This window comes from Dama dama, chromosome 14 (genome assembly GCF_033118175.1).
Source record: "Dama dama isolate Ldn47 chromosome 14, ASM3311817v1, whole genome shotgun sequence".
Lineage (NCBI taxonomy): Eukaryota > Metazoa > Chordata > Mammalia > Artiodactyla > Cervidae > Dama > Dama dama.
This window is the reverse complement of record NC_083694.1, coordinates 66,451,918-66,467,428: the sequence shown is the minus strand read 5'-3', so window position 1 is coordinate 66,467,428 and position 15,511 is coordinate 66,451,918. Positions and strand designations below refer to the sequence as shown.

At 38.1% G+C, this 15,511-nt stretch overlaps 1 protein-coding gene across 4 annotated transcripts in view; it reads left to right on the top strand.

The window, feature by feature from the left end:
• Nucleotides 1–9,956, top strand: part of RPS6KC1 (ribosomal protein S6 kinase C1) — a 195,606-nt gene extending 185,650 nt beyond the window's left edge. For all 4 annotated transcript variants that reach the window (XM_061160965.1, XM_061160968.1, XM_061160964.1 and 1 more), the window contains one exon: nt 7,937–9,956. In XM_061160965.1, coding sequence (XP_061016948.1) covers nt 7,937–8,047 — 111 coding nt within the window. In that variant the 3' untranslated portion in view covers nt 8,048–9,956. The remainder of the gene's footprint in view (nt 1–7,936) is intronic.
• The last annotated feature ends 5,555 nt before the right edge of the window (nt 9,957–15,511 follow it).

Here is a 15,511-nt window from a genome sequence, read left to right as displayed (position 1 = left end):
TCTATTCTTTAAGAGGAAGGAAGTTGGCAGTGATTGTCTTGGTTTTGCCACTGGTCAACACATTCTCTTAGCAGAAAAATCTTTGTGAAATCTCTCAGAAGATCTGGAATAGTATTAATATTTTAAATGGCAGAATAAGCAAGATGATCGTGGGTAAAACAGTTATATTTTTGCCTATGGATCTATAGTTACAAGTTTATAGACGAGGAATTTCATAATGAGGTCATGTTTTGGAGAGAATGGGGGTGGAAAAACCAATTGTAACAAGAAAGAGAGAACTTACATGTTTACATATTTGCTGAAATGTTAAAAGACATGCTATAGTTATAGTTAATTCTTACCAATGTGTGGTATTTTAGTTTTATATTCAAATGTTTGATGCCTTCCACATCTCAATCAGTAGATATAAATTGTCTGATTTTGAAAATGGATTTGTTATGTTAGAATATTCTTAGATGTTTGTTTTATAATAGCAGCTTTTCTCTTAACACACTTTAACAACTTCTAATATAAAAATTCTTTGTACTCAATACACTCTAATAAAATGTCATTTTGAATGCTGGATACAATAATTTCAAGTGAAAAGACTGAGAGTACAGTCTTTTGAAGTATATACTTCACTGCCTTTGTGGATTTGGTAATATCAAAGTGAAGTAATAGATTCTTGGCATTTGCAGATCACACACTCATAAGGCAGTGTAATGTTGTGGTTAACAGCATGGATTCTGGAGACTTAGTACCTGAATTCAGATCGTATCCTTGCTGTCTACTACCCAATATGACCTTAAACAAGTTTCTATCTTCTCATCTATAAAACAGAGATAATTATAGTAACTATTCATAGAGTTGTTGTGAGTTCAATAAACTAATTTATACAAGACAATTAGAACAATGCCTAGTACACAGCAAGTGTCACATAAATATTTTGTATTATTATTATTGATAGAACAACATTGAGAGCTCATGACATAGTGATTTATAATTTGACGAAGCATATAGTTGAATTATAGTATAGGGTTGCCAGTGTAAGAGTGAGGCAGCTGCTGGTGATATATGTTGAAAAGGTCTAGAAAAGTAGTGGATTGGCACCCAATAGGAAATCAACTGATATTTTTATATAAATAATTGAATTAATTATAAGTGAATGAAAGAAAAAATAGAAATAAAGGAAAAAGAAGAAACAAATGTGTAGGTTTAATTTGAGTAGTGGGATTTCCTACAGTTGTGGAACCATTAATGTAATCATCCAAATATTTTATTGCGGTTGACTAAATTCTGAAGAAAAAAATTACATGCTTTTGGGATATTCTCAGATACAAATGACTAGCCATATATGAAAAGGTTGGAAAGTTCTCTTCTCAAAAAAGGAATTTATAAAGTTGGACAGACTTGGCAGCCCTTTTCAGTCACTGGTTGACCCCTAAGCTATGCAGGCACAGGGGTGACCCTTAGAAAACCAAGCTTAAAAATGAAAACTTAAAACTTGTTTTCTTAAGAAAGAAAAAAAATGAGCAGGGCTATCAGCCTCTGCTTATTATAGTTGAGGGTGGGGGTGGGGGGAAAGCAGATTTACAAATCTAGCTGAAAAAAGTTACCAAACAAGGAATAAACCAACAAATAGCAATGATAACCATCTTCATGGAAAAAATAAGACTCTAGAGTCACTAAAATATATTGTCTAAGACGTCTCATTTTCAGCAAAATATTGTAAGATATTCACAGAAACAAAATAGAGAAAAAAGCGGTTGATAGAAATTGCTCTTGGGTGTCCCCAGATTTTGGGTATAATGAAGACTTCAAAGCAGTTATTATAGTTATATTCAAAGAATTAAAGGAATCTGTGCATAAATAACTTAAAGGAGGACTTCCCTGGTGTTACAGTGGGTAGGAATCTGCCTACCAATGCAGGGGACGCAGGTTCGATTCCTGGTCCAGAAAGATTCCACATGCCCTGGAGCAGCTCAGCTGGTGTACACAGCTACCGAGCCTGCGGTCTGGAGCCTGTGTGCTGCAGCCGCTGAAGCCCCTGCGGCCAGACCCTGTGCCTCACAACACGGGCATCACCACAGTGAGAAGCTTGTGTGCCAGGACGAAGAGAGCAGCCCCTGCTCGCTGTAGCTGGAGACAGCCCGCATGCAGCAGCAAAGACCCAGAACAAATGAAAATAATTAATTAATTAAACAAGAGTCAAAGGAAATTAAGACAATAATGAATCACTAAATAAAGATTCTCAATGAGATAGAGATATATTAAAAAAAAAAAAAAGGAACCAAATAGAAATTCTTAAGTTGAAAAGTACAATAACTGAAATGAAGAATTAAATAGGTGAAAAAAATTCCCTGGAGCATCTCAATAGCAAATTTGAGACAGATGAAGGAAAAGTAAAAGAACTTGAAGACCAGGATGATAGTAATTATCCAATCTGAAAAACAGATTAAAAATGTTTGAAGAAAAATGAACAGGGATATGGAGACCTGTAAGATGATATTAAATACACCAAAATACATATAATGGGAGTTCCAGAAAGAGAGGACATAGAGAAAAGGGCAGCAAAAATGTTTAAGACATAATAGCTAGAAGCATCACAAATTTGATGAAGAACATTGAAGTGCATTCAAGAAGCTTAGTGGTCATTAAGTTGGAAAATACAGAGAGATCCACATAGAGATATTTCATCTTTCAATTGTTGAAAGACAAAAACAAAGATGAAAATTTTGAAAGCAGCCACAGAACAACTCGTATTCAAGGGAACATTGATGTCTGACTTCTTATCAGAAACAATAGAAGACAAGTTAGTGGAAAGGCATATTTAAAGTGTTGAAAGGAAGTAACTGTCAGCCAAGAATTCCTTATCCAGCAAAATTATCCTTCAAAAAATAAAAATGAAATAAAGAAATTTCCAAGTAAAGACAGAGCATTCATTCCTAGCAGACTTGTCTTATGAGGAATAATACAGGAAGTCCTTAGGCTGAAAGTTATCATATAGTTATGTGAATTCATAGAAATGAAGAGTGTTAGAAAGATAAATATGAGTTAATAGAGAAGACTAAATATGTTTTTTTTCTCATTTCTTTGCTCAGCTTCTTTTAAAAAACATAGGGTTGAACAAAACAATATTTATAACACTGTGCTAGTAGGTTTATAACATATGTAATATATAGTATTTAATGACTATAGATGTAGTATTTAATGACATACAGATATAATATACAGTATTTAGGGCTTCTCTGGTGGCTCAGTGGTGAAGAATCTGCCTACCAATGCAGGAGACTTGGATTCAGTACTGGGGTTGGGAAGATCCCCTGGAGGAGGAAATGGCAACCCACTTCAGTGTTCTTGCCTGGAGAATCCCATGGACAGGGGAGCCTGGTGTACTGCACTCCACGGGGTCACCAAAGAGTCACACACAACTTAGCAACTAAACAGCAACCACAGTACAATATTTAAGGCCAAGGAAGGCAGAAGGAATAGAACCATAGTAGAGCAAAATTTCTTCATTTCACTGGAAGAAGTAAGTTAGTATTAATCTGAAGTAGACTGTGGTAAATTAAGAAGCACATTATAATCTTTATAGAACCACTCAAAAAATAGTAAGTTAATAGAGGAACTGAAACAGTACAGTGAAAAGTATTGGGCACAAAACAAGGTGGTAAAGAGGAATAAAAGAGGCAGTAACTGTAGAAAGCATAGCAAAATGGCAAATGTGAGTTACTGTGTTAGTAATGGCATTCAGTGTGACTCTAAGCATGTGAAACAAAAGACAAAGATTGCTCACTGGATAAAGAAGATCCAAGTATCAGCGTATGAGAGGCATACTTAAGTTAATAAACACAGATAGGTTGAAAGAAAAAGGGTGGGAAAAGATAAACGATGCAAACAGTGACCACAAGAGAGATGAAGTGGTTTTGTTAAATATCAGATTAAATAGATGTGAAGATGAGACTTACCAGGGACTAAGATGTTTTATAATGATGAGAGGATCAATACAAAGATATAACAATTATAAATGTATATGCTCTAGTAACAGCTTCAAAACATATGAAGCAGAGTCCAGTTGAAGTGAAGGAAAAATAGATATTCCAGTAATAAATGGATACCCTATTCATGATAATTGATAGAAAATCAGCAAGGATATGGAGATGACTTGAACAACACTATCAAACAACTCTGACATGTATAGAACAATGATTGTAGAATACATTCTTATCACACGCACACGAATATTCTCCGTGATAGATCATTTGCTATGCCATAAAACAAATTACAGTATCTGAAAGGATTGAAATCACATAGCATACACTGACCGTAACAATTTTTTGTTAGAAATCATCAGCAGAAAGAGATCTGGTTAGTCCATAACAGATGTTTGGAAATTAAACAACACACTTCTAAATAGCCAGAGTCAAAGAAGGAATCCAAGAAAAGCCATGAAATGTTTTTAATGGCGTGAAAACAAACCCACAACATATCAAAATTTACAGGATGCAGGTACATTAATTCTTGAGAAACATGTATGGCTTTAGAAATCTATATAGGAAAAGAATAGTCTCAAATGAAAATCTCACCTTGTAACTGAGGAAACTAGAAAGAGAAACTGTAAAAAGAAAATAAATCCAAAACAAGAAGAAGAAAGAAAGCAGAAATCAGTGAAGAGAAAATCTTTATTGGCTAGAAAAAAATAAGAGACAAATTAAATCTCAAGTTGGTTCTTTGAAAAGATTAGCAAAATGGGAAATGTTTAGCTGACTTCAGAAATGAGTATTTTAAAACGGCAAGGGAGGGGCTGCCATATGACCCGGCAATCGCACTGCTGGGCATACACACCGAGGAAGGCAGAATTGAAAGAGACATGTGTACCCCAGTGTTCATCACAGCACTGTTAACAATAGCTAGGACATGGAAGCAACCTAGATGTCCATTGGCAGACAAATGGATAAGAAAGTTGTGGTACATATACACAATGGTATATTACTCAGCTATGAAAAAGAATGCATTTGAATCAGTTCGAATGAGGTGGATGAACTGGAGCCTGTTATACAGAGTGAAGTAAGTCAGAAAGAAAAACAACAATACAGTATATTAACACATATGTATGGAATTTATAAAGATGGTAATGATGACCCTATATGCGAGACAACAAAAGAGACACAGAGATAACGAACAGACTTTTGGACTCTGTGGGAGAAGGCGAGGGTGGGATGATTTGAGAGAATAGCATTGAAACATGTATATTACCATATGTGAAATAGATCGCCAGTCCACGTTCGTGCATGAGACAGGGTGCTCAGGGCTGGTGCACTGGGATGACCCTGAGGGGTGGGATGGGGAGGGAGGTGGGAGGGGGTTCAGGATGGGAACACATGTACAACCGTGGCTGTGTACATCCTCTCTTGTCCCTTTGCATCCCATGATTTTTCAATAAAAATGCCAAGATAATTTGGTGAAAAATAGTCTTTTCAACAAATGGTGTTGGGAAAATAAAATATTCACATGCTAAAACCAAAATGAACTTAGACTCTTAATTCATATCATATGCAAAATTAACTTAAAAGTAGCTCATAGACCTATATGTGGAGCTGAAACTATAAAATCATAGGGAAAAATAGGAGAAAATCTTCATGACCTTGGGTTAAGAAAAGAATTATTAGATGTGACACCAAAATATGATCCATAAAAGAAAAAAAAAAGATAAAGTGGGCTTCATTAAAATTAAAAACATTTACACTTCAAAAGATACCAGTAAAAAATTGAAAAGGCAGGCCACAGACCAGGAGAAAATACATTCACATCAAATAATTGGTATGTTTTCAGAATGTATAAAGAAACCCTTTGACTGAGTAAGCAGACAGCTCAGTGTAAAAACAGGCAAAGATTCACAGGGAGGCTATACAAATGGCTAATAAGGATATGAAAAGATGCTCAGCATTAATCGTCATTAGGGAATATAAATTAAAACCAAAGTAAGATATCATTAATACCCACTAGAAGGACTGTAGTAAAGAAGATAGTATCAAGTGTTGATGAGGATATAGACAAACTGAAACTCTCATACATTGCTGACAGGAATGCAAAATGGTGCAGATACTTTAGAAAGGTTTGGTAGTTTCTTAGAAAGCTAAACATAAACTTAACACACGACTGACTGTTCCCACTCATAGGAAAGTCCTTAGAAGAAATGAAAATACGTGTCTGCAGGAAGTCATATATGTAAATGTTGAAAGCAATACAGTTAATTGCAGCCACAACCTGGGAAGTCCGTATGTCCATTAACTGGTGAACAGATTCACAAAATATGGCATTTCCAAGTAGTAGTAGTAGTGTTAGTCGCTCAGTCGTGTCCAACTCTTTGCAACCCTGTGGACTGTAGCCCACCAGGCCTTTGTGTCCATGGGATTCTCCAGGCAAGAAGACTGGAGTGGGTTGCCACTCCTTTACTCCAAGAGATCTTCCTGACCCAGGGATCAAACCTGGGTCTCCTGCATTGCAGGCAGGTTCTTTATCATCTGAGTTACAGGGAAGCCCAAGTAGTTCTATCCAAATAGTGGAATGCTATTCAGAAACCAAAAGGAACAGACTGTTGACACCTTTCTGCAACATGGATGGACCTCAGAAACATTATGCTTAGTGAAAGAAGGCAGCTGCAAAAGACAGCATGTTTTATGATTTCATTTATATGAAATATCCAGAAGGGGCAAGTTTATAGAGAGAAAAATCAAATCAGTGGTTGCCTGGGGGTGGGGATGGAAATGTAGATTGACAGCAAACAACATGAAGAAATTTTTTAGGGTGATCAAAGTGATCTCAAACTAGATTGGGGTGATAGTTGCACAGCTCTTCGAATTTGCTAAGAATCATTAGGTTTTACGCTTGCAATAGATAACTTTTGTGCTATGTAAATTATCTCTAGTAAAGTTGTTAAAACAAAAATTTGAGGATACGTGAATGTCTTAAGTAACACATTCTTGCAGTATGACCAGTGTCATCTGTTATTGTGTATGACTACTTTTATTTTCCCACTCTTAACAAATCCTGTTGCAAATAACATTAACTTCTTTTAGACCTGATTCCTATTAGTGAAGAAGTTGAAGCACATTTCACTCATTGGATCAAGTTGTTCCATGTGAGTCAGCTCTTTCTAAGAAAGCAGTTTTGGAATATGAATTTGCTTATTCAGACCTTTGGCTTCCCGGGTGGCACTAGTGCTAAAGAACTCGCCTACCAGTGCAGGAGAAATAACAGACGCAGTTTCGATCCCTGGGTTGGGAAGATCCCCTGGAGGAGGGCATTCTTGCCTGGGAAATTCCATGGACAGAGGAGCCTGATGGGCCCCAGTCCATAGGGTCACAAAGAGTTGGATATGACTGGAGTGACTAACACACACATTCAGACCTTAGGTAAGGTTTAGTCCCAGGGCGTATATAATTCACTAGAGGTTGAAAGACCTAGTGTGCTTTTCAGACTTTCTAATCATGAAAGGAGTAGCTGGATCTCTCAGAATTTGGTGCAATATGTAATTAATGTCATGATCATACTTTTGGAGTAGGAAATTGATAGGTGTAACTATCCTATAGTATATAGATATATAGTATATATATATATATATATAGAGAGAGAGAGAGAGAGAGAGAGAGATTGTGTAGATATACTAGATATACTATAGACATATAGTATATAGTAACAAAGTGAGTTACTCAAGGTGATATCATTTGAAAAGCCATAAACTCAGATATATTCCCCAGCACCCCATAGCTCAAGTGATGTTACAGACACAATCCTCTTTTTTTTTTTTTTTTCAAAGAAATACAGTCAGTTGGCTGTCATCAAGTCCGTTTGTCACTGAGGTTGAATTTAGAAGTAGCTTCCTTTCGTTATGTTTTTATTTTCCTTTGATTCTTTAGTTGGATTCCCACTACTCACTTAAATCCTTCCTTTTTAGCTCTTACAGTTCAACCCTGTGGAGCGGCTTGGTGCTGGAGTTGCTGGTGTTGAAGATATCAAATCTCATCCATTTTTTACTCCTGTGGATTGGGCAGAACTGATGAGATGAACAGAATGCAGTGTTCTCGGCACACATTCTGGCCTTCTCTGCGACAAGCATCTCTAGCACGGAGGCAGCTCGCCTCACACTCACTTACGGGACACCAAGCATTGGGATTAAGAGCTTTAGAGGAAATGGAGAGAAAAGGCCTGAGAGAGAACAACTCCTTTACAGTTACTGTCTGGACAAGATGCCTTTGCAAGGAGCTGTTATATATAAACCAAGGTGTGATGTTTATTTTATCTGCATTTAGTGGTGCAGGTCAGTTGTAAACCCAACTAAAAGAGGAATGCCCTTTGAGAACTTCCTCTGAGATGAAGCTCCAAGTGTAGAATGAAGTGTTAACTTGAAAGGATGACCTTTACATGGCAGCTGACTGTGCTTTTCGCTAACCAAGATATGTATACTAAAAGTGCTTCACAAGTAATGGCATCTATGAAGCTTAAAAAATGAGAAAGAATATACACATCATGTCTGATAGGAAACCTCAACCACAATGCTATATAATTAATGTATATCAAATGTGGTCCCATATTCATTCTTTCTGAAGTCCACATAAGGAAAAAACACTTCCTGTTGTCAACGCTATACTTTCTTGGTTAGTATTGCTAACAGTAGGGTTCCTATGAGCTCTCAGCTCTCTCTCTCTATCTTTCCACTTGCTACACCCTTTGCCTATTGTCGTATTCTGTTCTTCCTACCCCTACTAATACATAGGCAGCCAAAAAGGGAAGGGAGTATTTATTTCCCCAAATTGTATCAACCTAATAAGAACTAAAGAATCATGATGTAAAATAAATGTGCTAAAAACTGAAGTCTCTCTTTCTTTTAATTGCTTACAATTTTTTTTTCTATTCAAAGACCTCTCTTCCTTTCATTTTGAAAGGTTAGCAATTTCTGCTTCTTACTGTGTTTGACTTCGTTTTAGTTCTTTGGCTGAGTATCCTAAGAACCAAAGGATCTCATCTCAGTGGGATTGAATGGCAATCCTATTTTGTTACGTATTGACAGGATTTCTAGATTTGACCTCCTCCTCTACTTGACATTGTGTTGAAAGAACATGAGTATTTATATGTTTGTGTTTGTTATTTCTTTCTGTTGCTAAGACAGCTCCTATAGTCATACTGTGTTTACAACAGAATACAAACTTTTTAAGTTAATGCCTGTTTTTTTTAAACTTTATCCAAAGATGAAAGAATAAGTCATCATTTCCAAATGGTGCCACAAACACAATGAAAGTTTTCTGTATGTTTTAATTCTTTGTATTTTCAAGATCTGTGACAGAGCCTATCCCCACCCCAAGAGCCTCTGTGCAGCTTCCAGCTGCCATTGGCCAGGTCCGCCCATCACATTAAATGGAGGCAGAAAATGCTTTAGTGGAACGAAGGAAATGTGCAAGCATTTTTCCTTGTTCTGTTATCCTACTCCCCCATTTTCCTTTTTGGTCCCCTTATAACCTGAACCCCAGCTGAAGGGCTGCAACAACACCAGGATGGGGACCAGGTCACCAGGATCATAGCTCAGTTGAGATGACATCACTCCCTGGAACTGGATTTCAACTCACCAGCCCCCAGGCCTCAAAACAGGAACTCATGCAGGTGAGACACAAGAATGACTTCCTGTGTAGGACTAGTAGGAAATCTGCAAGTAGTTAGAGTTGGTCATTACAGAGCTTCCTTCCAGAAGTGCCCTATGGCATGAAAGAGGACTTCACAGCTAAGGTGAAGCTCCCAGCCCTACCGTGTGACTTTCGTCCCTGGGTTCAAAGGACAGTGTTAACAGATGGAATTGTGTTGACATAAATCCGTTGCTTCAGTTTCTCTATTTCTGTGTTTGGAACTTGTTCTTAATGTAAATACATCATTCATAATCATGGTGGACATGAATTATAGAGTAATAAACACACAGGGTAAATGGCTTTGAGGTGGTGGACCCAAGTCTGTTTTTACTTGATGACATGTATTAGAAATATCAAAATCAAAGAACTTACCACTTACTATTTCTCATTTGATTTTTAAAAAAATTTATCTTTTCTCAATTAGTTTTTTATTGTATCAAAATTTACATAACAAAATTTACCATTTTAACTGCTTTTAAGTATACAATTCAGTGCCATTAAGTATATTCACTTTTCCCAACCATTACCACTATATTTCAGAACTTTTAAATCTTTAAAACTGAAACTCTTTACCCATTAAACAAGAACTTTCCATTCCTCCTCCCTCCACCCTCTAGCAACCACTGTTCTACTTTCTGTATGAATCTTATTTTCTAGGTCTCTCACAGAAGTGGAATAATATAATATCTGTTCTTTTTTGTCTGACTTATTTTGCTTGATATAGTGTTTTCAAGGTTCATCCATGCTATATCATATATCAGAGTTCCATTCCTTTTTAAGGCTGAATAATATTCCATTGTATGTATATATCACATTTTGTTATCCATTTGTCAGTGGACATTTGGATATTTCTACCTTCTGGCTGTTGTAAGCAGTGTCCTTAAGAACATTGATGTACAGACATCCGTTTGAGTCCTTATGTTCATTTGATTTTATATTTTTGTATGAAATTACTGATGCCATTGACTGTTACTTTACTACGTTCTTTATAAAGAGCTTTTCCAGCAGGTTGCCAATAATTTGGCATAATGCCACCTATCTTCAAACATGATATGAAAATCTACCATTTCTGTTTCACAGAAGGGGTAAGTTAAGGTCCCTAAGAGTGAAAAAGAATGCTGTGATTTTAACAGTTTAACAATGGTATGAGTTAAGACTTTTGGGAAACATGTATGTCTTCAATTTACTTGTTGTAATTAGTGACTTCTTGTTAATGTGTTTAAACCTGTATTTTAAGCCTTTCTAAATAGCTATAATTCCTCTTGTGTTTTGACCCTCAGGCTTTTCCTACCCTGTCTTATTTCAGAATCGTTGTGAACCAAGATTGAGTTTAACTTTCGTGTAATGCGTGTAATGAAAAAGATAAAATCTATAAATAATATTCATGCTATGAGCAGTAACACTATATTAGGACCCTGCACATAATGTATGCCTTAGTTGAATTCCACTTGCCCATAATTTATGACTCTAAATAGAAAAATACCTGATTGTAGCACTGAAAATTTCTTTGCCTCACAGGGAGCCTTTTCTAGCATCTTTATTGGACTCAGTTAGGGATTACTTCCCAGGTGGCGCTAGTGGAAAAGAACCCGCCTGCCAAAGCAGAAGACGTAAGAGACTTGGGTTCAATCCCTGGGTCAGGAAGATCCCCTGAAGGAGGGTATGGCAACCCACTCCAGTATTCTTGCCTGGAGAAGCCTATAGACAGAGGAACTTGGTGGGCTACAGTCCATGGGGTCATAAAGAGTCAGACACAACTGAAGCAGCTTAGCACACAAAGGGATCACTTCATAGCAAGGGCCAAGGCATAAGATGGATCATCTTTCTTCTTAGAGTAGTGGATTTAACCTCTGGTATATATAAATGCTCTGGGTAAATGAAACCTGGTATTTCAAGTTCTATCTCTGAGGGTTGTGAAATAGAAAGTCTTAGGGTGGTATCTGGTCCCATTTCTGTGACTAAGTAGACTTTTCTTTTAACTTTAATAGCAATATTCTAGATCTGTTCTCTTACCTATAGAATGAAAAGGTAGTTGAGTGTAAGTGTCACAAGTATATGGTGGACTTTTTCAGAGTAAACCAACATTGTAAAAATACAAAGTTAATGAAAATCTTAAACTGGTACTTAACTGTTTTCTTGTAATTATTTTTTAGTAATCCCAGATACTTGGGTTACTGCCATGTATTTGCTCAGTAGCACAGTGCTTAGTGGTTATGTGGCTATAAAAATTAAAAATAGATTGAAATATTAAAGGGCTGTTTCTCTGTCAGCTCTACGCTGGAAAAGGAGAGTTGAAGGTCTAGACAGAAGTGCAAGGAGGTGAAAGGAATAGGACACACCTACGTTTGCTCACTTCTTAGACCTTTCTCCACAGCTCTGGTGTTTTTCCTACCCCTGTTGCCCTCATTTATCATATTTCATATGCTTATTTGACTCACTTCTTGGGTAGGCACAATCAGAGTACAAAATTGATACCTTCTGTTCCTATTTAATGCAGAACATTAACCTCTACCAGTCTAGGTAATTTGGACTTTTGAGTATTTGCTGTCTACTCAGCTCATTTTAAGGATTTCATATTAAGTCCATGTTTAAGGGTTACTAAATGGCAAAAGCTGTGAAGTCAGTCATTTCTCAGTAAGATTGTAAACATAGCAGGGAAACGGGAAGCAAAGTATTACAGGTTTTTATGATTCAGCAGCACTTACTCTCTAAAGAGCAGTAAATAGGAAATCAGAGGACAAGCTTCCTTTTTTAGGAAGATTTATAATAGTGGTGATGTGTAGTCAGATGGCAGAGCCCTGCCTTTGTCCCTGCAACGTGACTTCTTCCCTCGATCCAGGGATCTGGCACAGGGAGAAACAGCGACCGAAAATGTGAGGAGGTGTAGGAGAGAAAGTGACCTGAGTGTGTTACTCTGTGAGCGTGAAGCAGGGTGCTTGTGAGGTGTGTTGGCCCAGGTTTCTGGAACAATAGAGTATGCTTTTTTGAGCTGAAGTGCTATTCTTTGTTCCTCCCCCAGCGAGAGTTAGGCAGAAACAGAAACTATTCCTCTTCCTCCAGGAAAAGAGATGCTAAGCTACCCTTTGGAAATAATTAAGTGACTCACTTATCCAGAGTTGGTTCTAGCTCTGCTTTCCTGCAGAGGACAGCTGGTGTGTCTGCAGCAAAGGAAGAGGCCAGGAGTGTCTCCAAAGAGCTGCTTTGATTTCTTTGGGCAAGAAAACCTCTCACTGAGTAAGAAAGAATGGCCAGCAAACCAACTTCTGGTCACACTTACAGATGTTGGCATCCTGCTTTTGTAAATCTCAAAAAAGTGTTCATATCAAAAAGGTAACTCTTCTGGGCATGTTGATGAGATTCCTTCTAAAGCTAAACCACAAGGTAGGAGTTTGACCAGCCCCACCCAAAGAGGCAAATGTCAAAGGGGATTTGACACATGTACAAACACTTGAACCTGTTTCTTTATTCGAACCAAAATAACAACTGCAATGGGATGTTGCCTTTATCCCATGGGAGACAGACATAAAATAGTGACATCGAATAGACAGACTCAATAGTGACATAGGTAGTAAGAAAAATTAAAAAAAAGATGTGAAGTGTTGGCAAAACAAAAATCCGTACAACTTTATAGTCTTGGTTGTTCTGGAAGGAAAATGTATTAGATATTTGACGGCTCTGTCTTCAGCAAAACATTCTAAAAGCCTAAGAAAACTAAAGCTGAGCACGTCCCCTCCCTGTGCTCTCCTTTTCTCATTCTTCTCCGTCTTCCTCCCTTCATCTTTTCTTCATCTACCCACCATGCCTCCTGTGAGCTTCTCTGGTCACTGAACAAAAGACATGGTACTTGTCTTCAAGGACCTTATAAAACTCAGGGGGAGGAAAGCATAAATAATAAGTAGGGCAGGACGTGTTAGTGTTAGAAGGTACAAATAGAGTATGGTGAGCCTACAAAGGAGATCAGAGCAACTGCAGGAAGGCTGCCTATATTGGAATGGAACCTTGACCTTTGAATCGTATTTTTAAACATAAGGACTTCTCTTTTTTCAAGATTTTGTTTGGGAAGAAGGAAAATCTCCAGAGGAGCAAAAAACAGTTGTGTACAAAGGCCTGGAGCCAGGAAAAGGGGAAACTGTGCCTATTCTATTTGGGCTGGTGTGTAGACATAAGCTTTTGAAAGGTAGGTTGGGGCCAGGTTAAATGCCCCCTAGAAGCATTTGGACTTCCTTCTCTAAGTGGTAGGGGGCTTCAGAGAGATGACATTATTGCAGCCTGCTGTTAAAAAGGTAACTTCAGGGTTAGAATGGAGGATAAGTTGGAGAGAGGGTGATAAGAGGTCAAGAGATCAGTTAGGAGTTAACTGCAGAGTTCCAAGCAAGAGAGAAAGTCCTGAGTTCAGGCAGTAAAATACAGAAGAGGGGTACGTGACTGTCTGCTTGTCCCTGTCTCTCAGGTGCAGTTTCCCTATCAAATAATTGCTTTCCTTTTTTTTTTTTTTTCTCGAAGCCAGTTTATCCTAGGAGATAACCGATTTGTAGTTTGTAAAATCACCCCTAAGGACTCCCCAGAGAAACAGACCAGGAATTTCTATACTTGGGCCCCTTGGTTGACAATGCGGTTTACTGTTCTGAGCTTAAAACTCCCGGGGCCCCCTCTCGGTTTCGCTCATCATTTTGTGACACTTCGTCCCACCTTCTAAGCAATTGGTTTGCTTTCTATGTGGATAGGGTTCTGCTCCTGTTCTTAGAAAGCAGTGTGTCCTACCAGGGGATTGTTCACTCCTCAGACATAGCTTAGCTTAGTGGTCCTAAAAAAGGGATCCCAATCTGAGTCAAGGGAATAGAGGGATTTTTACTCTTCTTGAGAGTTTAAGTTTGAAATTACTCCCAAATAAGAGCGTTTTAGGGAAATGAAAAAAAAAAGAGGTCCCCAGATCATCAATGTTAGCATCACCTGGGAACTTGTTAGAAATGCATAGTCTCGAACCTTATCCCAAATCTCAGCAATCGCTTTCATTTAACAAGCCCTTCAAGGTGATTCTCATGCACAGTGAAGTTTGAGAACCACCGGCTTAGTTCATTGTCAGTTTATCGCCTGTGCTTTGCATCAACACCAACATCCTTCCCTGTGGTGTGTGTTTTGAGTTTGATGACACTTCCCAGCACTTAGCTTATTTCCCAGGAGGCTGGTCCAAGGAGTTTTTGCATCAATGGGAGCAGATGAGAGCAGAAGATAGATAATGAAGAGAACAAGGGGGAAGGGAAAAGGCAAGGGGAATAGCCAACTGGGTGAAGAAAACATCAGAGTAGGGGGCAGAAGGAGGCGTACGTGGTGGGCAGTGATCTGGTATCCCACAGAGACTCAGCCCCTTCTGTCGCAGTTCTCTGGATTGAAATAACTCATCCACTTAACAGAATAAACATTATCATTGCAATTCTTTTGATTACTTGCTGTATGTTGTTGGACTATTTGCTTATTCTTAAGCAGAGCCACAGTGGAAATGTAGTATTTAGACCTTGCATTGTTCAAAATCTCAATGTAAAGAATCTAAACCAAGATTGAGGAAGACACCAAAAGTTCCAGGCAAATTTGGGAGGGTCGCAGAGCCGCTCACTGTTCTCTTCAGAACCGAGGGACTCAGCTGAGGACACTCTCTCTGTAGACTTGGTTTTGCCTTTTGAAAAGGGGCACCAGGCTTCACAGGAGTAAAGAGAAATACATTAGCTGTTCTCTGAAGGCTCTCTGTGTGTGTGTGTGTGTGTGTGTAGAGGTGGAGGGGGGCGTGAAGGGGATGGGGGTGACCCACTATTTTCCTGTTTTTCACTTGAAGGCTCTTTTTGTTTATAAGGTCTCAAGGT